The sequence below is a fragment of the Morus notabilis genome, unplaced genomic scaffold (assembly GCF_000414095.1).
Source record: "Morus notabilis unplaced genomic scaffold, ASM41409v2 Scaffold574, whole genome shotgun sequence".
Lineage (NCBI taxonomy): Eukaryota > Viridiplantae > Streptophyta > Magnoliopsida > Rosales > Moraceae > Morus > Morus notabilis.
This window is the reverse complement of record NW_010365017.1, coordinates 64085-89477: the sequence shown is the minus strand read 5'-3', so window position 1 is coordinate 89477 and position 25393 is coordinate 64085. Positions and strand designations below refer to the sequence as shown.

General features: G+C 34.7%; 5 protein-coding genes across 5 annotated transcripts; all 5 read right to left on the bottom strand.

Moving 5' to 3' along the window:
* Nucleotides 1-1917: 1917 nt before the first annotated feature.
* LOC21395133 (2S albumin) lies at nucleotides 1918-2346 on the bottom strand. The gene has a single exon (XM_010107274.1). The coding sequence runs from the start codon at nucleotides 2344-2346 to the stop codon at nucleotides 1918-1920; it is 429 nt and encodes a 142-aa protein (XP_010105576.1).
* A 2730-nt stretch (nucleotides 2347-5076) lies between these two features.
* On the bottom strand, nucleotides 5077-5502 carry LOC21395132 (2S albumin). The gene has a single exon (XM_010107273.1). It carries the CDS (start codon nucleotides 5500-5502, stop codon nucleotides 5077-5079), a length of 426 nt encoding a protein of 141 aa, XP_010105575.1.
* Nucleotides 5503-9934: 4432 nt separating this feature from the next.
* On the bottom strand, nucleotides 9935-10357 carry LOC21395131 (2S albumin). Its single transcript, XM_010107272.1, has one exon. The coding sequence runs from the start codon at nucleotides 10355-10357 to the stop codon at nucleotides 9935-9937; it is 423 nt and encodes a 140-aa protein (XP_010105574.1).
* A 2607-nt stretch (nucleotides 10358-12964) lies between these two features.
* On the bottom strand, nucleotides 12965-13441 carry LOC21395130 (2S sulfur-rich seed storage protein 2). Its single transcript, XM_010107271.1, has one exon. It carries the CDS (start codon nucleotides 13439-13441, stop codon nucleotides 12965-12967), a length of 477 nt encoding a protein of 158 aa, XP_010105573.1.
* A 1996-nt stretch (nucleotides 13442-15437) lies between these two features.
* Nucleotides 15438-15833, bottom strand: LOC21395129 (2S sulfur-rich seed storage protein 1). The gene has a single exon (XM_010107270.1). The coding sequence runs from the start codon at nucleotides 15831-15833 to the stop codon at nucleotides 15438-15440; it is 396 nt and encodes a 131-aa protein (XP_010105572.1).
* Between the last annotated feature and the right edge of the window lie 9560 nt (nucleotides 15834-25393).

Sequence of the window (25393 nt, the reverse complement as noted above, 5' to 3'; positions counted from 1 at the left end):
TATTTAATTTCAGTTTAAAAACAAGTTTCTAGAGAAATTTCGGCAGCATGCCGGCATAAATAGGAAAAATGCCAAACCTGCAATTCAAATCCAATTTCAATATATATTCTCCAGAATCCATCAAAATCAGTTTCTAATCAATTAAACAAGTCCAATAACTAAAAATCCCCAAATTTCATTCAATTCCAACAATAACTGTTCAAACTCGAACCCTAACTCAAAATTATTCAAATCTAACCAAAATCAAACTTTCTCAAGCTTAAAATCCGAATCAAAGAGTGGGTTTCAAAGGGTTTTACCTCAAATCAGTTGCTCGAGCTTCGTCTCCCTCAATTTTTCTGTTTTTCGTTTTTTTTTTTTTTTTGAGATTTTCGGCCAAACTGCCGAGAGAGAGAGAGAGGGAGAGAGAAACCCGGAAAGAGAGAGCAAGAGAGAGAGAGGACGCCGGCGGGAGGAAGCCCGGAGAGAGAGGTGGCCGGCGGTGGAAGAAAATGGAGAAAGAGAAAGAGAGAGAGAGGTTGTGCGTGGGAGAACCAGAGAAGAAGAAGAAGAAAAAAAAGAAAAGGAAAGAAAGAGAGAGAGGGGGGCTGGGCGCACGGGAAGGAAATGGGGGGAAAAGAAAAGAAAAAAAAGAAAAAGAAAAAGAAAAGAAAAGGAAAAAGAAAAAGAAAAATAAAAAAAAGGAAAATGTATTAAATTTAAGTGTGTTTTCCAAAAATCTTTGGGGTGTAATTATAAATATTGAAAATGACTTAAAGTCCCTTAATTAATTATGAAAATCAAATTAGACACACTAATAATCCACAGTTTAGCATAATTAAACATGTTTAATTCTAAAGGGCGTTACAGTTATATGTTTGATCTGTCATTAAGGTGCATAATCAGGTTGATAATGCATTTAGTGTTAAATGTGTGTTTCATAATCAGGTTGATAATGCATTTAGTGTTAAATGTGTGTTTCAGGTTGCATTAGTGTTAAATGTGTGTTTTAGGTTGATAATATGCATTTAATATAATCAGGTTGATAATGCATTTAGTGTTAAATGTGTGTTTCAGGTTGCATTAGTGTTAAATGTGTGTTTCAGGTTGATAATATGCATTTAGTGTTAAATGTGTGTATTGTAGGTTTTGTGAATCCCGGAAATGAAGGAAAAGAAAAAGAAATTTTAAGGGAAAGTTAAAGAAGTAATACTTACTTAATATGGTTAGGAATGAAGGAAAAGAAAAGGGAAAGTTAAAAAGTAACACTTTTAGGAATGAAGAAAAAGAAAAGGGAATAATTGGATAATTTTTAGGAATGAAGGAAAAGAAAAGGGAAAGTTTAGAAGTAACGATTAATTGGATAATTTAGAGCCATATTAGGGGTGTACATATACACCATAAAGCTGCTTTCCCATTGAATTTGATCTTGTGTTAACTCCTTGGTTCCAAGTTTATGATTTTCTAGATATTTTTCTTCTCAAAATCAACCCCCCTCACAAGTATTTGAAAACGGATTTTGTCATTTCCTCTATGGAAATCTCTGCATATAGAGCATAAATTTGTTTACTCACAATTTCAAAGAACAAAATCAATTAAACTCTTGCAGTTCTTACATGGGATTTGATCTTTAGTAAAGATTTCAAGTTTTTCTATGAGTTTCCCCCACTTGGCAAACCGCTCTAGTATCATTAATATTTCCTCACTTTTTAAGTCTTTTACCGTACCATGAATTAGTTCACCACTGCTATGTAGGAAATAAACAGAGGATTAAGGTAAGAGAAGCAGAAAACAAAAGTCAAACTAAGACTTCATTTTATTCAAGAGGGAGCCTAGAAAAGACCCTTAACAGAAACTACTGAAAAACACAACTGCAGAGTAAAAGAGCACACGATAATGTGCTTGCTTATTTCTTATACTGCTCTATGCATGGCTATTTCAGTAGTAGGGCATGTCAAATTGACACTGGGAAGGCCTCATCCCGCACGTGTTGGGCAACATCTGAGCGCTCTGCATCATCTTCCTCAGCTCCTGACGCCTCATCCTTCCTTGCTGCTGCTCACGCTCCATCTCCATCTGCAGCCCCTCGCAGCGGCACTGCTCGTCGCGGATCATCCTCAGCTCGTTGCAGCACTGGTCGTAGTGGCTGACATTGAGCTCATCGCCGAGACCCCGTTGCTGCTCCTGCAGGTAGCGCATGCAGTGGTTCAGGTTCCGCTGCTCGACCTGCTGGCGGCATTGCTCGCGGCTGCCACGGCGGCCGATGGGGTTCTCATCGGACTCGATGGTGGTGACGGTGGTGCGGAAGGCGGATGTGACGTGGGCCACGAGGATGAGGGCTGCTAAGAGAGCTGCAAGCTTGGCCATTGTTGAGAAAAGCTTGGTGTTTTGCGTGAGAGGAACTGTAGTAATAGTAGTAGTATTTTTGGATATATTGAGGGTAAGGTGATGGAGCTATTTATAAGGTTTTTGAGGGGTTTGCATGTGAAGTACGTGGAAGTTGGGACGATAAAAAAATTTGCGTGGCAAGATGGGGAGTTTCTAGTTTCCACGTATGGTTTTTTCATGCAAAATGCTGGCAATGATCTTCTGCTTTTTTGTTTGCTGGAGGCAGATCAGTGTCTTTTGTCTCAGAAAGTCGGAGAGCGTCTCCCACATATTTACTTATTCAGATTAAGATATGACTTATCACTATTATAATACTGTGAATTGGTTTTTGTTTCGTCGTTAAGATTGTATTCGTATTAGCTTAAAGAAGATATTAATATTTCTCATCTGTAATAAGTCCAAAGAGCGTTCACAACATTGTTACTACGACAGCATTAGTACTTGTTTTTCTGTGAAGCGAGTTTTTTTTTTTTTTTTTTTTTTTTTTTTTTTTTTTTTTTTTTTTTTTTTTTCTGATTAGCTTGAAGTAGATAATGATCTGTCTTCTTTGTGTCTTAAGTTCTAAGGTAATTAACAATTAGTTAATACAATTTTCAGATTAGAATATTGTACAGGTCAGTGGGATCAGGTGGTGGCTTTTTGGCGCTTTGATTGGAGTTGGTTTTGTATCACACGAGTGTGTGCTTTTCACAATTTGAGTTACAACTCAAGCTTTTTATATGAGAGAAAATATTGCAGTAAGAAAGTTGAATTTAAAATTTTGTGAGCTTTTTTATATGAAAGAAAATACTATAATAAGAAAGTTGAATTTAAAATTTTGTGAGAGAAAACATTAACTTTGTTTGGAGCTGTTTTTGTTTTTGTTTTTTATGTTTTTTGAGAAAGAAAAAATTAAAATGGGAAAGAAACGGCGTTTGGCTGAATTAAAGATATAAAACGGAAATGATAAGGATTTTTTGGTTGTGTAAAATGAGAGAAATGAAAAATAACTTTTAATCGTTTTTTATTTTTTGTTTGCGTTTTCTCCTCTCTCGAGCAGAGAGAGACATTATAGATTTTTTTTTATATTGAAACAATCTCTTGATAAAACTACCAAACGCACTTTTAAAAATAATTTCTGTCTGAGATTGAAAATGTTTTCATTTCTATTTTCATATAAAAAAATAAAATCATTTTAAAATGAGTTTCAAATACACCCATTGTATCAAAAAAAATTGAGATTGAGTTGTGAAAAGAACAAAACCGTAAAAATTGAGATTGAGTTGTGAAAAGAACAAAACCGTAGAGATTTTCATGCAAGTACGCTGGAATGAATTCTTTGTTCTGATTTGGAAAGGTTTATATGATTAGTTTGAAGAATTCAGTTTTGTGTGCATATTTCTGTATTTTGAAATGGAAGTAGATGGTTGGTTCCATAATTATGGAATTTGTAACTGATCATTCTTAGAATATGACATTACTCTTAAAGAGGGCGCTTTCTCTGCCTAATTAGCCGCATATCAGTTGGTTTAGTCTAAGATTAGATTATATATCTTACCAAAATGAGGCCATAAGTACATTTAGGATAGGCATAAGATTTATGATTTTGTGGAGTTACTGATATTAACTTCTAGCACTTATTTTGAGGACAAAACTCTTAAATATGAGATTTATATCTCTTTTCTTCTTGTTTCTAATTGTTATTGCTTACCGAATTAGTGTGTTAGCTCAGAATCCTCTGTACTATCCCTATTCTATACATTAAAGTGATCAATTGCCTGATTTGGTCCTTGTAATTTGCAAGATGAAGTTTTTATCAAATTGAGCTTCATTAATTAGAAATTAAATCCTGGGGTGCACAACTTAAATGATAAAATTTTCGTCGTAAGTTTTTCAATTTGCTGACTAACGAATAAGGTGAATGCTTCAACATTGACAACAATAAGTGCTGTGGCACGAGCGTCTGGCCAGATAGGAGCTAGAGACGGCACGTGCCGTCTCTAGCAGGTCTCTGATACAAACGTAACAAGAAATAGAAAATAGAATAAAATCTTTTTCTTTTTTTCTTTTTTTAAGTTCAGCCCGTTCATATTAAGGGTTTATGTAAAACTCAAAAAAAAGTTTGTATTCAAGTTATATTTAAGTTCGTTTTTTAACTTGAGTTTGGAGTTCGTTTATAAAATTTAAGTTTGAATTTAAGTTTTAAAATGAGTGAGTTTGGAGTTAAAATGAGAAAAATTTGAGTTTAAATTTCCCCTTTTAACTCAAGTTCTTAAACTCAAACTCAAATTAATACTCAAATTTCTTAAACTCAAACTCAAATTAATGAAGAATATTTTTTAATCAAATTAATACTCAAATTTTTTAAACTCAAACTCAAATTAGAATATTTTTTAATCAAATTAATACTCAAATTTTTTAAACTCAAACTCAAATTAGAATATTTTTTAATCAAATTAATACTCAAATTTCTTAACTCAAATTGAACTCAAAATTTATACTCTAAATCACTATAACTCAAAACTCAAAAATGCAACCAAACAAGTCCTGAGACTTCATTTTTATTCAAGAGAGAGCCATTAAAAGCCCTTCGAAACAGAAACTATACAAAAACACAACTACAGATAAAAGAGCACACGATAATGTGCTTGCTCAAACCACAGAAGCATCTTTAGCCGTATCTAACACTTTGCAGAAAGTTCTGCTCTATGCATGGCTTTTTTTTTTCCCTCAGTATGAGGGCATGTCAAAGTGGCACTGGGAAGGTCTCATCCCGCACATGTTGGGCAACATCTGAGCGCTCTGCATCATCTGCCTCATCTCCTGACGCCTCATCCTTCCTTGCTGCTGCTCACGCTCCATCTCCATCTGCAGTCCCTCGCAGCGGCACTGCTCGTCGCGGATCATTCTTAGCTCGTTGCAGCACCTGTCGTAGTGGCTGTCGACGTCGTTGAGTTCATCGCCTAAACCCCGTTGCTGCTCCTGCAGGTACCGCATGCAGTGGTTCAGGTTCCGCTGCTCGACCTGCTGGCGGCATTGCTCGCGACCGGCACGGCGGTTGTCGTCGGTGACGGTAGTGGTGATGGTGGTGCGGAAGGCGGACGCGACATGGGCCACTAGGAGGAGGGCTGCTAAGAGAACTGCGAGCTTGGCCATCGTTGAGAAAAAGTTTGGTGTTTTTGTGTAAAAGTTCTAATTTGGTTTTTGTGGATATTGTAGGGGTTAAGGTGATGGGCCTATTTATAAGGTTTTTGAGGAGTTTGCATGTGAAGTACGTGGAAGGTGGGATGGTAATAGGAGATGTGCGTGGCCAGATTGGGGTTTTCTTATTTCCACGTATGGTTTTTTCATGCAAAATGCTGGCAATGATCTTCTGTTTTTTTTTTTTTTTTTGAAGTGATGTTTGGGTTCTTATTAGGTTATAGATGTCTTTCGTTTAGGAAGTCCTAAGAATGTTTTCCACAGATACTTCGTTTTTTTTTTTTTTTTTTGGATTATGCATGGAAGATTGTTTTCATAATTTTTAGCTTAAAAGCAGATCAGCTCTTTTGTGTATTAAGTCATTAGAGTGTTCTCCATATTCTTGTTAGGATATCATTGCTACTTATATCTAATATCATTGCCATGATTTTTTTTTCCTGTGAAGTTTTGTTTCTGATCATTGGCTTAAAGCAGACCATGATCATTCTTTTGTCTTATGTTCTACATGGACATTCTAATAACATTAGTTTAGACTTTTAGTACATTAAGTCTGAGATTATTATTGACGGTGAAATTTTGTCAACGAGATTACGTTAGATTACCAGTCAGTAATCTGGTGAGTTATCGGTCAAAACTTGATATATTATTAGGAGAGTGCAACTGGATGTAAATGAGTCTTCGAGAGGTTTCAAATTGGTATGAAAGTGTCAATAAATCAAGAGAACACTAGAGATTATAGTCGCTTTATAATGAGAGAGCTACATCCACTCGTTATTGTATATCTCTATCTTTCTTTCTTCAAAGGTTACAGAACAAGAGATCTCGCTCTCTCTCTCTAGGCTTTTTTCCTTTTATATCTCACATATTACATATGGGGCGGACCATGACAGGGGGTTATCTGATGACTTCTCTCGAGTAGCCTATTATCCTACTTGTTTAGACCGTAGCCTTTTAGCACATTTTGGACTGTTCACTCACCTACTTTGTCCACTATTACGGCTCTGCGGATCTTCCGTGACTTCCATTGGTCGTTCTAGTCGGTTTATGGTCAGGTAATCATTCTCTTTGCTATTGACTTTCTCTAAACCCAGAAGTAACCTAGAGATTTCTCCCTGTCACCTCAGAGGTTATTCTTGGGATGTGGGTCAAAAACTGAGCGTCCTGCCCTCTGCATCTATATTGAATTTCAGTAAGTCAATGCAGCCTCTGTCCCGGTCAATCCTTTCACAGTGTCGTCGGTCTACTGAGAATTTTGAATCATGCATGCCTCGACTGCGTGTAGGGTCGACAGTTGCATGTCCACTGTCGAAAGCGTTCAAGGATTACTACCCTGAAATACCTCATACGATCGACCCTTTCACCATTGGGGGAGAGGGAAATGAGCTTTGGACATTGACCGCTGTCTGATGTGGCAGGTGAAGGCCACTTGGAGCTCGGTTATCGTCCGACGTGATAAAGAATATTTTTCCTCACAACAGTTGCCCCCCAGGTCGAGGCTTTCCTTTGGGCTGTCTCGAGCTTTAACTAGGTTGGGATTTACTCTGACCTCTCCGTTTGCTTTGGTTGTGGGAGCCTAACTGTGAACCTCCCCTGTAATGATGGTTCTGGCGCTTCGGAGCCCTTCGAGAAGTGCCTACGTCGCGTTGGTCTGGTCGCCATGCTGACGTGGGTTCTCATTTAAACGGACAACTATGGGCCGTTGTATCGCGTCCCTTCAGTTTCCCACTCTCCCACTAACGGTTGGATCGAGTCCCTTCGTCTTCGCCGTTGGATGTACAGTTACTTCACCGGACGACTGGGAGTCAATGGTTTTTCATTGCTATAAATAATCTTTCTGTCATCGTTCAAATCATCTTGAAATTAGGCCGACACTCTGCCAAAAATTTGATGAAGTTGGCTTTGCATGGGGAGCACACGTTGATTTTCATGCAAGTGCGCTTGGCATGAATTCTTTGTTCTGTTGTGGAAAGTTGACTTTTGTATGACCGGCTTGAAGAAGTCAGTTTTGTGTGCAAATTTTCTACATGTCAATACAAATTAATCAAGTAAATTTCTTGCATAACTATGGAATTGTTGCTAATCATTGTTATATGACATTACTCTAGAGGAAGATTCTTCTGAAATCTCATATATTAGAGAGACATACATGGAACATCAAAATAGTGCAGTAAGAAAATGGAATTTAAAATTTTGTAAGAGAAAACATTGAGCGCGTTTAGAATTTATTTTAAAATGATTTTGTTTTTGGTATGAAAATAGAAATGAAAACGTTTTCAATCTCAGACATAAATCATTTTTAAAAATGTGTTCGGTAGTTTTATGAAGAGATTCTTTTCAGTACAAAAAAATTCATTAATGTCTCTCTCTCTCTACTCGAGAGAGGAGAAAATGGAAATAAAAAATAAAAAATGACTAAAAGTCATGTTTCATTTCTCTCCAATTTTACACTAAACTAATAATCGTTTTCATTTCTTTTTTGTCGTTAATTGTGCCAAACGTCGTTTCTCAGCCGTTTTCATTTTTTTTTTCTCGAAAAACGTGAAAATAAAAACAAAAAGAACTCCAAACACATTGTATCAAAAGAAATTGAGATTAAGTTGTGAAAAAAATAAGACCGTAGAGATTTTCATGCAAGTACGCTGGAATGAATTCTTTGTTCTCATTTTGAAAGTTTTATATGATTAGTTTGAAGAATTCAATTTTGTGTGCATATTTCTGTATTTTGAAATGGAAGTAGATGGTTGGTTCCATAATTATGGAATTTGTAACTAATCATTCTTAGAATATGACATTACTCTTAAAGAGGACGCTTTCTCTGCCTAATTAGCCGCATATCAGTTGGTTTAGTCTAAGATTAGATTATATATCTTACCAAAATGAGGCCATAAGTACATTTAGGATAGGCATAAGATTTATGATTTTGTGGAGTTACTGATATTAACTTCTAGCACTTATTTTGAGGACAAAACTCTTAAATATGAGATTTATATCTCTTTTCTTCTTGTTTCTAATTGTTATTGCTTACCGAATTAGTGTGTTAGCTCAGAATCCTCTGTACTATCCCTATTCTATACATTAAAGTGATCAATTGCCTGATTTGGTCCTTGTAATTTGCAAGATGAAGTTTTTATCAAATTGAGCTTCATTAATTAGAAATTAAATCCTGGGGTGCACAACTTAAATGATAAAATTTTCGTCGTAAGTTTTTCAATTTGCTGACTAACGAATAAGGTGAATGCTTCAACATTGACAACAATAAGTGCTGTGGCACGAGCGTCTGGCCAGATAGGAGCTAGAGACGGCACGTGCCGTCTCTAGCAGGTCTCTGATACAAACGTAACAAGAAATAGAAAATAGAAATTTTTTTTTTTTTTTTTTTTTTTTTTTTTTTTTTTTTTAGTCCAGCCCGTTCATTGCTAACAATAAAGTAAGATATGGCATAGGGTTTGTTTTACTCAAAAAATTACAATTTTATTTAAGTTTATGTTCGTTTATAAAATTTGAATTAAAACTCTGTTTGAATTCGAGTTTTAATTTAAATTTGGGGCTAAAATATGAATTCAAGTTATTTAAGTTTATGTTCGTTTATAAAATTTGAATTAAAACTCTGTTTGAATTCGAGTTTTAATTTAAATTTGGGGCTAAAATATAAATTCAAGTTAATGCTCAAGTTCTCAAACTCAAGTTAATGCTCAAGTTGTTAAACTCAAATTAATGTTTAAGTTCTTAAACTCAAACTCAAGTTCTTAAAGTCAAGTTAATGAACAATATTTTTGCCATTCTTGAAAACGTCATAACTATTTCGTTTCGTTTTAATTCCGATTAATTCAAATTTGAGATGATTTTTTTCTATTTCTGATTAATTCAAATTGAGATGATTTTTTTTCTATGCATTCACAACAAAGACGAATAAAACCCCACTTATATATCCTATTAAAATTTTAATTTTTTATTACCATTGAGTTTTTATTAAAATACTATCTAAATACAAATTCAAATTTTGACACACAAATTAAAATAGATTCTTAATTTAAATGTGCACATCTAAATTCAAATATTCAAATAAACTCAAATGTGCACATCCAAACACAAACTCAAACTCAAGTTACAATTTCAACTCAAATTAAGTTATAATTTCAACTCAAATTATACTCAAGATCAGTCACCATAACTCAAAAATGCAACCGAACAAGTCCTAAGACTTCATTTTTATTCAAGAGAGAGCCATTAAAAGCCCTTCGAAACAGAAACTATACAAAAACACAATTACAGATAAAAGAGCACACGATAATGTGCTTGCTTAAACCACAGAAGCCTCTTTAGCCGTATCTAACACTTTGCAGAAAGTTCTGCTCTATGCTTGGCTTTTTTGTTTTTGTTTTCCCCCTCAGTATGAAGGCATGTCAAAGTGGCACTGGGAAGGCCTCATCCCGCACATGTTGGGCAACATCTGAGCGCTCTGCATCATCTGCCTCATCTCCTGACGCCTCATCCTTCCTTGCCGCTGCTCACGCTCCATCTCCATCTGCAGCCCCTCGCAGCGGCACTGCTCGTCGCGGATCATCCTCAGCTCGTTGCAGCACCGGTCGTAGTGGCTGACGTCGTTGAGTTCATCGCCTAAACCCCGTTGCTGCTCCTGCAGGTACCGCATGCAGTGGTTCAGGTTCCGCTGCTCGACCTGCTGGCGGCATTGCTCGCGACCGGCACGGCGGTTGTCGTCGGTGACGGTAGTGGTGATGGTGGTGCGGAAGGCGGACGCGACATGGGCCACCAGGAGGAGGGCTGCTAAGAAAGCTGCGAGCTTGGCCATCGTTGAGAAAAAGTTTGGTGTTTTTGTGTAAAAGTTCTAATTTGGTTTTTGTGGATATTGTAGGGGTTAAGGTGATGGGCCTATTTATAAGGTTTTTGAGGAGTTTGCATGTGAAGTACGTGGAAGGTGGGATGGTAATAGGAGATGTGCGTGGCCAGATTGGGGTTTTCTTATTTCCACGTATGGTTTTTTCATGCAAAATGCTGGCAATGATCTTCTGTTTTTGTTTTTTTGTTTTTGTTTTTTTTTTTGTTTTTTGAAGTGAAGTTTGGGTTCTTATTAGGTTATAGGTGTCTTTCGTTTAGGAAGTCCTAAGAATGTTTTCCACATATACTTCGTATTTTTTTTTTTTTTTTGGATTATGCATGGAAGATTGTTTTCATAATTTTTAGTTTAAAAGCAGATCAGCTCTTTTGTGTATTAAGTCCTAAGAGTGTTCTCCACATTCTTGTTAGGATATCATTGCTACTTATAACTAATATCATTACCATGAATTTTTTTTTCCTGTGAGCTTTGTTTCTGATCATTGGCTTAAAGCAGACCATGATCATTCTTTTTTGTCTTAAGTTCTACATGGACATTCTAAGAACATTAGTTTAGACTTTTAGTACATTAAATCTAAGTTTATGATGGCCAAGTTGGTCTTGGGATATTAATTTGCAGAAATATTGTTGGATTGTAATGGTCAGTATGGTCAGGTGGTGGCTTTTTCGGCTCTAATTTGATGGAGTTGGCTTTGCATGGGGAGCACACGTTGATTTTCATGCAAGTGCGCTTGGAATGAATTCTTTGTTCTGTTGTGGAAAGTTGACTTTTGTATATTCGGCTTGAAGAAGTCAGTTTTGTGTGCAATGTTTCTACATTTCAACACAAATTAATCAAGTAAATTGCTTGCATAACTATGGAATTGTTGCTAATCATTGTTAGGATATGACATTACACTAGAGGAAGATTCTTCTGAAGTCTCAGATATTAGAGAGACATATACGGAACATCAATGCACTGGCCAACACGTTAATAGAATGTGCGCTTTTTTTTATAAGATTCGTGGTGTTGAACGTTACTGATATCATTACAGATATCAAGTACTTGTCTCCCTAGCTCGTCAGATCTTAAAATTTCGTATCGCTCTTTATGGGACAGATTAATATGTCGAAGATCGATCTGATGGGTAAATATATTGAAAAAGATACATGATTATGTTGTGATATATAACTGATACCTAGGGCTTCTTTCCCCCTCCCCATCTGTTAAGGCTTTGTTAGGTAAGAGTAAGAGACAATAAGGAAAGAAAGGTATATAACTTAGTCAGGCGAGGAAAATAGAGAGTGAAAAACATGTTTTTCTCTTATTGTGTTTGGTATGCAATTTCCTAATATAATCTCTTTATATATATTGGAAGAGATCGAAACTGGGTTTTGAAGGATTTGAAATCTTTCGATCAGTACATTCTCTCATCTTTTTCTCTCATACCAAACAACCATGTGTCCTGAAATCCTTACACTTTTGTCATCCCTTTCCTTCTAAGTTTCCCTCGTACCAAACAACCTCTAACACAAAAAATAATTGAGCCGTTATTTCAATTTATTAAGAGGAAAAACTCTTTCATGATCATTAGTGCTTGAGATTAATTAGTTTATCATAAGAATCGAAAAGAGATAGAAACAAACAGAAAAGCACTGCATTTTAATGTATAATCTTATAAATAAATATTAATTATAGGCAGATCCATACTCTTCTTTTTGTTTTTACTTGTTATTGCTTAACAAATTGGTGTATTAGCTCAATACCTCTGTAGCCTATTATCTGTGCAACCCTTACATCGAAATAGTTAAGGGCCTGATTTGGTCCTTAATAAAATTACTTTTTCAAAAATAATTTTTATCTAAAATTAAAAACATTTTTATTTTTATTTTTATATAAAAAATAAAATTATTTTGGAACCCGTTCTAAACGCCCATTATTTCTTACCAAGTAAGAATTTCACCAACTTCGGAGGACTTTTCAGGCTTTTTTATTTTATTTTTTTATTTTTAACCTTTATATTCAATGAGTTCTGTTTGTGGATTGATTATATAATAAGCCTATAACACGAGCGCTCTTATCATTCTTATCAATATCATCTTTACTGTAAGTTGTGAAGAACATGATTGAAGTCTAATCATGTCCAGATAAATATTGCCTTATTCTAGTTTTTACTATAAATGAGGTCCTGATTATATATTAACCAAAAATATTGCCTTATTCTAGTTTTTATTATAAATGGGCTGCTGATTATATATTAAGTAGAGTGAGGTTAGAGAAAACACAGATTTAAAAGATGTGCGATTTTCTCTTGTATCTTTTTCATCATAATAAATTACTACAAAGCAACGGAGCAACGGCTGAAAGAAGATGTGAGATAGAAACGGTTGAAAGATTGAGGAAAACTTTTTGAGTGTTTGTTTTTTACTTGATTTATTTTTTCAGGATTAAGATATCTAATTCTTATTCTGAATTAAAACGATTTTATTCATAGAGCCTGATCTAAAAAGCCCCCAACAACAAAACCACGAAGTACTAGTCTGCTAGAGAAAGAGCACACGACAATGTGCTAATGTACTTTGATCAATAGGTGGACATTTCAAAGTCGCACTCAGTAGGCCCCACCCTGCACATGTTGAGCAACCTTCGAGCGCTCTGCATAATCTGGCTCATCTCCCGAGGCCTCATGAAGCCCCTCTCCTGCTCCTGCTGCAACTCCATCCGCAGCCCCTCGCACCTGCACCTCTCGTCCCTTATCATCCTCAGCTCGTTGCAGCACCGCTGGAAATCCGCCTGGCCATTGAGTTCCTCGGCGTCGGCGCCCTCGTCGTAGCCCCCTCGGCGGCCCCCCCGCTGCTCCTGCTGCTGCTCCTCCCTCAGGTACCTGGAGCAGTGGCTCAGGTCCCGCTGCTGGACCTGCTGGCGGCATTGCTCGCTGCCGCGGCGGCTGGGGCGGTCGTCGACGACGTCGGTATCGACGGTGGTGATGGTGGAGCCGAAGGCGGCCGAGGCGTGGGCCACCAGGAGGAGGGCTGCCAGGAAGGCTGCGAGCTTGGCCATTGCTGATGAGGAAAGTTAATTTGTATGTTTTTGGTGGAAGTAGGGAGCTATTTATTAGGTTTTTTAGGGGTTTGCATGTCAAGTACGTGGAAAATGGGATAGTCAGTAGATTTGCGTGTCGAGATGGAGGATTTCAGCTTGTTTCCACGTATGGTTTTTTCATGCAAAATGCTGGCATGATCATCAACTGGTTTTTGCTTTTGTTTTGTTATGAAGATTGGTTTTTTATCAGTCTCTTTTTTTGTCATTTTAGTCCCAAGATCAGTACTATTGATCAATACAGCAATATTAGTACTTATTTAAGAATATTGTTACCATGGATATTGTTACCTTTAAGAAAAAAAAAATATTGTTACGTACGATGGATTGTTAGTTGTTTTGTTGTGAAGATTGGTTTCTGATTAGCATAAACTATATTATCTCTTTTGTGTATTAAAGTTCTAACTTCTATGAATGCTTATAATGTTACTGTTAAGGGTATCATTAGTACTAATTAATTATTAGCATAATTATTATCGTGAATTCTTAATTTTATGTTTTTAATTTCTGTGAAGATTAGTTTCGTAGTTCATTTTGCTCGTTTGAGTTGAAAACTTGAGTTAAAAAGTAAATTCACGTGAGAGAAAATAGAGTAATAGAAAAAATTAAATTTGAATTTCTATAAGAGAAAACACGCAAATAAAAACTGAGTTGTGATTTGAACCGGCGAAACAAACGGACCTTATAATTAACTTAAAGCAGATCAGTCTCCTTTGTGTATTGAGTCCCAAGAGTTTATATCATGTTATTACACGTAAGGACAGCATTAGTACATATCAACATTAATATTGAATGAAATGGAGACAATTTGTTTCTGATCACTAGCTTAAAGCAGATCATGTTCTAGTGATTGTAACGTACGACGTTCACTCTAAGGATAAGATCATGTTCTTGTTTCTAATTGTTTGAAAAATTAGCGTGTTAGCTCAATATATATATATATATATATATATATATATTCTTTGTTATTGTTATATGAGGAGATTGCTAAATTTACACGTAGAGTGCATATATATATATATATAACTCTAGATTTTTATCTTAATTAATATTTTTTTGACTAATATAGTTATTTATCTAATTGAAAATGATATTAATAAAAAATCAAGAGTGAAAACTCAGAACCACACACTTTAAGGAGTATTTATTCCCTTTTTGCTTGTTATATTGACCTTATTAGCTCAAAATTGACGTGCATTTTAGATTCATTCGAAAAGTATATCCTTATTAAATATTGCCGCAATGCATGCACACACCATTGGATTGTATAATTGGATTTTTTTTTTTTTTTTTGAGTTTGGATATGGGTTTTCTTTAAGGATTTGTTGACTGAATTTGTGTGTGTACGTAAGATGTAGAAAAACTTTGTGTTTCTTAAACCACAATCCCCACCTAAAGCTATCCCCAACATCTTCCCATTTCGTTAGATCACCAAAGGATAGGCATTGTACTAATGCAACTTATCTAATGGAGTCACTATTGTTCTCCATATTTTTAATTTCCTTGACAATTTAGAAGTGCTTATGTTTATAAAGGAGGGGGGGAAAAAAAAAAACACCGATTGCTTACAGATATTAGTTAAATTTTGGACAAAGTAATCACAAACTTTAACATCTACATCTCCCAAAATTATTGTAATTAATTTGGTATTTTTTCTCGTGAAATTTTATGTTTTAATTTGACTAATTAGTCTCTTATAATAAGACTTAGTGATTAACAAAAGTCCCAAAACTTTGACTCCATTAACCATCTGAGTTAATTTTTATAATTTTTTGTTTTTTTTTTGTAAAATTCAAGGACTAAGTTACGAAGAGAAATAAATTTAAAAAAGGGAACATACAAAATCCCAAGAAAATCAGGGACACAAGTATTGAGAATCATATAGAGCTTACTCAAAATGCTTCTCTAATATATATATATATATATATATATATATATAGCAGCACTTTGAAGAAAACTACCAAGGGCACCGGTATGGAGGCAAGTTGCAGACGTCAGGCATCTCTCTCGCCATCTTAAGCAGTTTCTCGACGTCGACGTCGCCGTCGCCTCCCCGTCCCCGTTCCGCCACCACCTTCATCGCAGTGCAGCGGTCCTTTTCTTGTAGCGCCGCCAACTGGATGCAGCAGAAGTCGACATCCGAGAGGATGCAAGGACGAGGACTTTTCTGATCATCCTGTTGGTCGCATGTCGTTGTCAGCAGCATCTCGCAGTAACTTACGACGCCTCTTAAACGCTCGTCTTCCTCGAAATCGTCGCTCTCGCGCTTCGTCTCCCCGGTGCCGGTGGAGTGACGTACGGCAGTTGCGAGGCTCGGTACTATTAAGGTTAGTATTCTCATGAGCTTTGCCATTGTATGAATGTTGTTGTAAGTTCAAGAAATAGTACTGCAAATATTGTTCTTTTACCATATAAATATGTAATTTTTTGGGTGTGTGTATGTGTCAATATAAAGAAATAATAAATTAGTTTAGTGTCTTTTGAAGAAACAAAAGATTTATTCACATTTTGCATATTGCATATGTTAAAATAATTAATTACCAAACTAGAATGAGTGAGTGAGTTTTATATGCCAAAAGTTTACTCTAATATTTATATATTGGTGGGTATTATATTATTTTAACTATGTGATATTGATATATATGTCAACTACAAAAATTATACAATAAATGAGATTAAATTCTTATAATGTCATATTATTATATTTCTATATTTAATAAGTAACTATCATAGAAACATAACTATAAAAAACCGTCCATATTATATGCATTATACTTAAAAGTCATGTTATTGTTGTCTGATTGTTCATAATGGTGCCTTAAAGGAGATCAACTCTAGGCGAAATCCAAAAGATCATTTTGTTTGGTAATTATAATATTAATTGTGTATCAATCAGTTTGTTGTATGATCGATCCACATATCAATAAGAGGTTTAGGCAGGTCTTACCTTCCATAAAATGGCTTTTCGGTTGTCATATGTAGTTTACTTGACCAATTTTGGTCATGAGACAATTTTTTGATAAAAAAAAATAACATCTTTTCTCTCCCCCATCTCTTTCTCCGTCCTTTTTTCCTTTGTCAAGAAAAATAAAACCAACCCCTCTTCCTGACAAGCAAAAAAAATCTCTTTCATTCATAAAAAAAAAAAAAAAAAAGTTCTCACTCTCTCTCTATTCTCACCCATATTCTATTTCTCTCTCTTTCTCAGTTGCTCCTCTAATTTTTTCATCAAGGACTCCTCCATTAGTATTACGATTGCTTCTTTCACACGGGAGAAGGTCTCAATTGCTTCAGTCCTCAACTGCTCCTCTATCAATTGTTTTCCATCGAACAAAGTCATTAAAATTGAATAATAATAGAAAAAAACCAGATGATCTTGATGCCCTCAATTTCTTTTATATATATATATATATAATATATACAATTTTTCATATATATACGAAAAAGGTAGGAAATAGGCGTACATTATAGAAGTAAATGGCTAAATTTCCAATGTATAAAAATTAATATACCATTTCATATTTTTAATTTTAATTTTTCAATTTTACTTTTTTTTGTTATTTTTTTCCTTTTCCTTTAATAAATCCATGTATATTTAGAATTTATCAAATTAGAATCACTTGAAAAAAAGTACAACTTATAAGGGTAAATCTCATATATATATGGTAAATTCAAGATTTACCAAGTTCTTACTAGAAGAAAAATGTACAAATTCTAATGGTAAATCCTGGATATACTTGATAAATCTAAAATTTATCAAATTGTATTAGTACGGAAAAAGTGAAAAATCTAATGGTAAATCCCGAATATACCTGATAAATCTCAAATTTACCAAGTTTGTATTAGTAAGGGAGAAGAACACTACAAATTCTAATGGTAAATCCCGAATATACCTGAAAAAGTAAAAAATCTAATGATAAGTCTCAGATATACCTAGTAAATCTCGGATTTATCAAGTTCGTATTATGAGAAAAAAATAGAGAAATATAATAGTAAATGTCGGATTTACCAAGTAAGTATTAGTAGGGAAAAAGTAAAAAATCTAATGGCAAATTCTGGCATACTTGATAAATTCAGAATTTACCAAGTTCGTATTTATTAGGGAAAAAGTAAAAAATCTAATGGTAAATCTCGGATATAACAGGTAAATCCCGGATATAATAGGTAAATCTCATATTTACCAAGTTTGTACTAGTAGGGAAAAAGAACACTACAAATTTTAATAGTAAATCCCAAATATACCTGACAAATTTCAGATTTACGGGATTTACCAATTTTGTATTTAGTAGGGAATAGTGAAAAATCTAATAGTAAATCTTAGATATACATGGTAAATCTCAGATTTATCAAGTTCTTATTATGAGGGAAAAAGAGAAAAATCTAATGGTAAATTCTGGATATATCTGGTAAATCCCAGAGTTACCAAGTTCGTATTACTAGGAAAGAAGAACACTATAAATTCTAATGGTAAATCCCATATATACCTGGTAAATCTCGAATTTACTAAGTTCATATTAGTAGAGAAAAAGTGAAAAATCTAATGGTAAATCCCTAATATAAACGGTAAATCCAGGATTTACCAAGAGAGTATTTTTGGAATTTTGGCTGGTTATAAATTTGGATTTACATCACACTGACCTATTTATTAACTTTTCTTAAACATTGGCTTATTAATTTTAATTCCTCTCAAATTTTGACCTATTTCTCTCAATCTCCCTATATATAGATATATTATTGTGCATTTTGTTTATGCTATTTTCTTCTCCTTCCTATCCTATTTCACTCTACTCTAATGTAAATGGTTGGCCTAGTTATTCTTTTCCAAAAAAAAAAAAAAAGACTCCAATAATTAATTGATTTTTTAATCAAGAAATAAAACCAACCCTATGTCATTAATTCAACTCTCTCTCTTTCTTTCACCAAAAAAATAAAAAAATAAAAAAATAAAAAACTCACTTTCTTTGCTCTAACCCATATTTCTGTTTCTCTCTTTCTGGCATTTTCTTCTCCCTCCTCTATGCGATTTCACTCTCTCCTTTGTAAATCTAAATTGTTGACTCAGTTAAATTTTTTTTAAAGACTCTGATACTTAATTATTCCTCTACAATCAATATGAGTAGACTTTCTCGTAAAAAAGAAAAAGGAAATAAAAAAAGAGGTACAGACTTGCATTTTTGCAACAAGGTATTGTGATTCAGCAAAATGAAAAAAATGAAATAAAACAAAATAAAACAGAGCATAGTGTACATCAGTTACTATGGAAGCAAAGAGGAAAATTAAAAATAAAAACTACAATCAAAGCATATTATTTCAACTGTCTGTCTTGAAATATCTGTAGGATTAGCAATAGCAGTTTGGCTGTTGAGAGCACAAAGAGATTTATTTTTCTTGGTGAAAGAAGGAGAGAGTCGATGAATTGGTTTTATTTCTTGATAAACAGTACGAAGCCAGGATTTCTTAGCAGGTAATTTTTTTTTATTAAGATTATACTAACATGTATATATGTAAATGGTTGACCCAATAAAATATAGAACTATTAATTTAAGCAAAGTCAAGTCATATTTATAAACATACCTACTATATTAAAATTAAAACCATTATATTAAAAAAAAGCTAGGAGGCCATGGCCGTCCCCCTCCATCATCGTCGATAAAGAAAAAAAATAATAAAAGAAACGATGGAAAAAGAGTGGGGGAGAGAGAAGATGTCAAAGAAGAAAAGAGAGAAATATTTACTCTCAATATCAATGATTATGCAAATGGAACGATGATGATTACAATGACATATCATTGGTTACTAAAGGATTGCCACCGGTTGACAATGTTGATGTTGTTGCAGATGATTATTTTAACTTAGAGGATGTTTGGTAGAAGGATTCGTTCTCTGATTCGAATCATGATTCGTAATTTGCTACAGTATTTTCTCTCATAAAAAATACACGTAAATCGAAAATAGTTCGAATCACATGGTTTGAATGCTCCAACCAAACGTCCTTTTAGTTTGTTTGGATGTTGAATTGACATGTGTTGAAAAAAGGTAATAATTAGAAGAGAAAAAGTAAGTATGTATTTATGTGTGCTTCTATAAACATTTAATTTATCCGTTGTTGATGTAATATTAATCATGTGAAACTACATTCATTGCGTACTGTTGTACTATTTTGTAATTCATTTCATCTTGTTAGTTTGTAATTTATTTGTTATTTTGTTCTATTGTAAATTATTATTAATATTTATAATTATATAATTAACTAAAAGCAGAGAATTGTTAGGCCAAATAACACGCACGATATAGGCCACCCGTTGGAACAAGCTAAAAATATGCAGAATATTTCTAATACTACAACAACATATAACGACGGTTTAACCATAAAATCGTTGTTAAATAAAAAACTTTAGACAAAAATTAATACAAAAACTATCATTTAAAATGTTGTCCAACCACCATAATAGAAGATGGTTTTATACTTAACCGTCCTCTAATGTTATTATATAATGACGATTAAAGGTTGTCAACCTATTACGACTCTAGATACGACAACAGTTTTACTAACCGTCATCATATCTTACAACAACGATTTAAAATCGTTGCTATATCCATTTTCTGTACTAGTGAGTTCTCCAAGAAACTCTCCCTCTCTCTCATATTCTCTCTCTTCCTCCATTCTCTCTCATCTTTCCTATTATTACAAATGAAAAGATGGAGGAATGAATAAAATCATTCTCATTCAAAATTAACAGTCCAGAGAGGTACTACATATAAGAGCACAAGGGGCTCAGCATTCTAGGAGCCTATTTGTTACGTAACAAACTTCCTCCAGAATATTCCACAACCTTTTGTCCTATAGCATAACAGAAATAACAAAAGGATAATTAGCAAAAGTAAATAACAGATTCCCTAATATGGTAAGACTCCCCCTCAAGATGGAGAATACAGATTGTGGATTCTCATCTTGCCCAATAGAAGCCGAAAACAAGTTGGATGGAGTGCCTTAGTAAGGAGATCGGCAAGTTGATTTTGAGTGGAAACGTGCATAGTCTTTAAAACTCCTGCTTGAATTCTTTCTCGCACAAAATGGCAATCGAGCTCAATATGCTTTGTGCGCTCGTGATAAACCGGATTGACAGCAACATGGAGAGCAGCTTGATTATCACAGTAAAGAAGAGCTGGGCTGTGATGAGTGACGTGCAAGTCCCGAAGCAGACCAAGCAGCCAAACAATCTCACAAGTAGTGTTTGCCATAGACCGGTATTCTGCTTCCGCTGAAGAATGTGAGACAACAGATTGCTTCTTGGATTTCCAAGAAATAAGAGAGGAACCAAGGAAAACACAAAAACCAGTGAGAGAACGTCAAGTATCAGGACATGTGCCCCAATCTGCATATGAGAAGGTTTTGAGCTGAAGTGCTGATGTTGAATAGAAGAAAAGGCCTTGACCTGGTGTTTTCTTGACATACTGTAAAATACGCATGGCTTCCTGAAGATGAGCAGTACGAGGTGCTGCCAAAAATGACTAAACCGGTTCACAGAGTAGCTGAGGTCAGGTCGGGTAATGGTGAGATGGATGAGCTTACCTACCAATCTATGGTAGCTTGTAGGGTCAGTGAGTAAATCACCATCAGATTGAGAAAGTTTCAAATTGGGTTCCATTGGAACAGAGGCTGGCTTGCAACCCAAATACCCGGTATCAGCCAACAACTCTAAAGCATATTTTCTCTGACAAATGGAGATCCCAGAAGCTGATCTAGCAATTTCTAAGCCCAAGAAGTACTTGAGAGAGCCTAAGTCTTTCATCTTGAAACGTTTATTCAAAGCCACTTTCAAAGAGTCCACGGCTATTTGATCATTGCTGGCAATAATTATATCATTGACATATGCCAAGAGTGCCAAAAAAGAAGTACCACGAGATTGTGTGAATAGAAAGTGATCAGAACTCGATTGTGTAAAGCCTTCTGAAATTAATACCTTGGAAAACTTGTGAAACCATTGCCGAGACACTTGCTTGAGAAAATAAATAGATTTGGAGCTTGCAAACAGCATTAGAAGGCAAAGACTCTCCCTTTCCACAAGAGTAGCCAGGAGGAAGAGTCATGTAGACTTCTTCAGTGAGATCACCATGGAGGAATGCATTAGTGACATTAAGTTGATTGAGTGACCAACCAAAAATAGCAGCAATAGAAAGCAACAACTTAACAGTGACAAGCTTGGCCATAGGAGAAAAAGTGTCAAGGAAGTTTATACCTTCTTGTTGTGTGTAACCTTTAGCCACAAGACGGGCTTTATGTCGTTCAACTGTGCCATCGGATCTATACTTGGTCTTGTACACCCATTTACAGTCCACCAGGCGTTTTTCAGAGGGAAGAGAGATAATAGACCAAGTTGTGTTACTTACTAAAGCTTGTAACTCAACACTCATCGCATCACGCCATACCGGAGAAGTAACAGCTTGGGAGAAGGTTTTAGGTTCAGTATGTGAGGAAATGGCCAAAACAAAGTCCCTAAAGGGAGATGATAACTTGTGGTAACTAAGAAAATGTGAAATCGGGTAAGTGATTGAAGGAGAAGGAACAACATCAGAAGTTGAAGAAAGATGTGTTGCTAGGTAGCAATGATAATCAGACAGGTATGAAGGAGGTTTAGTGACCCTTTGGGGTCGAGAAGGGGAAACTGGAAAAGAAGAAATAGGAGATGTAGGAGGAGTTGATGAGGTAAGAGGAGAGGGGACATAAGAGGAGACTGGAATGGGTGTAGGAAGAACACGAGCTATAAAGAAATCATGGAGAGTGGAGTGTGGCTGAGATTTTGCAAAGGGAAAAATAGACTCATGAAACATCACGTGACGTGAGATGTAGATTTTGTTGCTCTTTAAGTCAAGGAGTTTGTAGCCTTTATAACCGAAGGGGTAGCCAAGGAACACAGATGCTCGAGCACGAGGGGAAAATTTAGAACGATGATGGGGAGAGGTTGAACCATACCATAGGCAGCTAAAGGTGCGAAGGTGAGCATATGTTGGTTTTTTATTATTCAAAAGTTCAAATGGTGTCCTATAGCATAATAGAAATAACAAAAGGATAATTAGCAAAAGTAAATAACAGATTCCCTAATATGCTAAGACCTATTTGCCGCGCTTATCTTTCTCTTTCTTTTTTAATTATTGTTTTTCTCTTTCAAAATCTCCCGTGATGCTAGAGAGAGAGAGAGAGAGCAAAATAAAAACTAAAGTTGTTGACTTTCTTTTCCCTTCAAATCCCTCACACAAGAGAGAGAGAGAGTAAGCAAAATAAAAACTAAAGTTGTGGACTTTCTTTTCCCTTCAAATCCCTCACACAAATAACATTCATGAATGGTATTAAAGATTCTTTTTTATGTAGATAGTAAATTGTCGTTCTTGCATTAACCTTTCATTTGATTGTATGATCGATTTTTTGCAATATTCATATTACAAAATACTTTATTCATAGTAAAAATAGTTACTTGTATAATTAATGCAAATATCAAATCCGAAAAATTAATGGGATATATCTTTTGCCACCTTTGCCATATTCTTTTGTATGCGAGATCAACAATATTTTCTAATCCTGACAACTGCTCACCAGAACAAAATAAATTTCGTAGAAATATACTTACTAAAATTAAATCAAAACAAATTCCATACAATTTATGATACGTATGGACAGAATCTTTAATTACGAAGTACTACTGTCAAGTTTAACGTTTATCTTGTCCAATCTTCACTATTTAAAAATTGTTAACTCCATCCCCTTTTTACCTTATTTTGCATTCAATGAATTTTCGTTTATACATTATAACAAAAAAAAAAAGAAAAATTCTATTTTTTCTTAGAGAGTAAAGCAAACAAAATGGAAAAACAAACGCAAATATATAAAATTAGGAATAAAATATTATAAACATATGAAATTCATGTCTAGTTGATTACGGATGCTCTATTTGTCATATATTCAAAAACAGTATGATACATAATTTTGATTTCCTTTCTAAAGAATTATTGCGTACACATTCTTTTTTAAAAAGGTGATGTAGACACTAGCAAAAAAAAAAAAAAAGAGTTCAACCCCAATTTCCGTGCCAGTCTCAGACCCCAATCCCAATGTCAATTGTTGACCCTAACTGTAATGACAGTCCCTATGCAACCTCTTCGATATTTTTAAATATTTTAAATATCGTTCATTTCACCGATTTAAATTTTTAAATTTAAATTTTTACAGTTAAAAGTTTTGATAAAATGTTACATTTAATTTTTTCTGTTATAGTAAAAAATTTTTAAAAAATGTCACATTCCAATTTGAATTAAAAATTCGAATCCGCAAAGTGAACGAGGCTTTATATGTTTGTTATTATGGCCTTCTATATTAAATTACATATATCGTGATCGATAGATTTTTTTTTCCAAATATCAAAGTACGTATCATATTAATTTTAAATGTTGTATTAATATTGTGTATGAACATTTAACATAGTATTTGCTTTGTAATATTGTTGGATAGGAAATCATGAGACGCGAACCATTGTCCTATGTGTTAATATTGCAGTGCGTGGGCTGCAAATTCCACAAAGCCGGCAAGTCCTTAGCCTCTTGGCGATGTTCTTCAATTCCATGGGGTTGAAGTTGCCCCCTTGTTGTTCCACCAATAGCCGTAGTGTCTCGCACCGTTGCGGCTCAGCCACTACCTCTAATTGCTTGCAACATTCAGGTATATGGGTCGTGTTCGCGTCGATGTTTTGCAAATTTGTGACGGGCAGGAGTTGGCCAGCCACATCGCGCAGTGACTCACCTGCATTATTGCCTCGTTGGCGGTGATTACATGTTCATGATCGGTTAGGACGAATATGAGAGTAAGGATAAAGGTTGCAACTAAAGCTGGGAGCCTCCAAATATACATGATAGCATATAATAATTTGGGAAATTTAGAAACTAGGCTACATGTATAGGGATTTAGACTAGGCAATGTAGATGTATATGTATAGGAAATTAGCGAATAAATTCTCTTGGTATGGAATCGAAAGACAAGTGATCGAATTTTGTCGCTATTGCGGCTGAGGATAATAATTAAAGAAAAAAAGGGAAAATGTGACTTCTTGTGTAACTCACAAGTAAGAAGTGTATCTAATTGTAGTTTGTGATATTAGTAAAAATATTTAGCAGCTTCAAGAGTCTCAAAAGAATACTTTCAACAACAACAACAACAACAACAACAACAACAACAAAAAAAAAAAAAACTTATCAACAACCTATCAGACACAATATTTATCATTTCACTCAATTTTAATGGCTCTAATTTAAAAAAAAAAAATTACATACATACATACATATATATGTATACGTATAATATAAGATGGCTCTATGGGACTATAGCAATGTCGACTGTCCTCCTCTTTGAAGGGAAAACTAGTCTTTTTTTTTTTTTTTGGGTTAATAAAGAGAATTAGTCTTATTTTATAGTCTTATCTTTATATAGGACTAATGGGCTTATTTTATAGTCTTATGTTTAGATTGGACTATTGGTCTTATTTTATAGTCTTATCTTTATATTAGACTATATAATATTCCATTCAGTTTGCTTTTGCCATTAAATTTAATTTTGAATTTGATAGACTGAGGAATGTCAAGGTCACTACTTGTACATTGCAAGAAGACAAAAAACGATGGACAAAGTTATTAGTAAAATGGTATTTATTATTTATGCACATGGAAAAGAGAAAAGAAAATGTTTATTTAACTTTCAACCAAAAAAAAAAAAAGAAAAAGTGAAAGCAACTTGAGAATTGAGCCTTCCGAGCTGAGATACTGACATCTTGGCCTTTGGGCCGGCCCAATTTTATGATAGCGCTCGTACATTCTAGAACATAAACACAAATGTTGACACACCCACTAAATTGAAAAACGTTGTCGTTT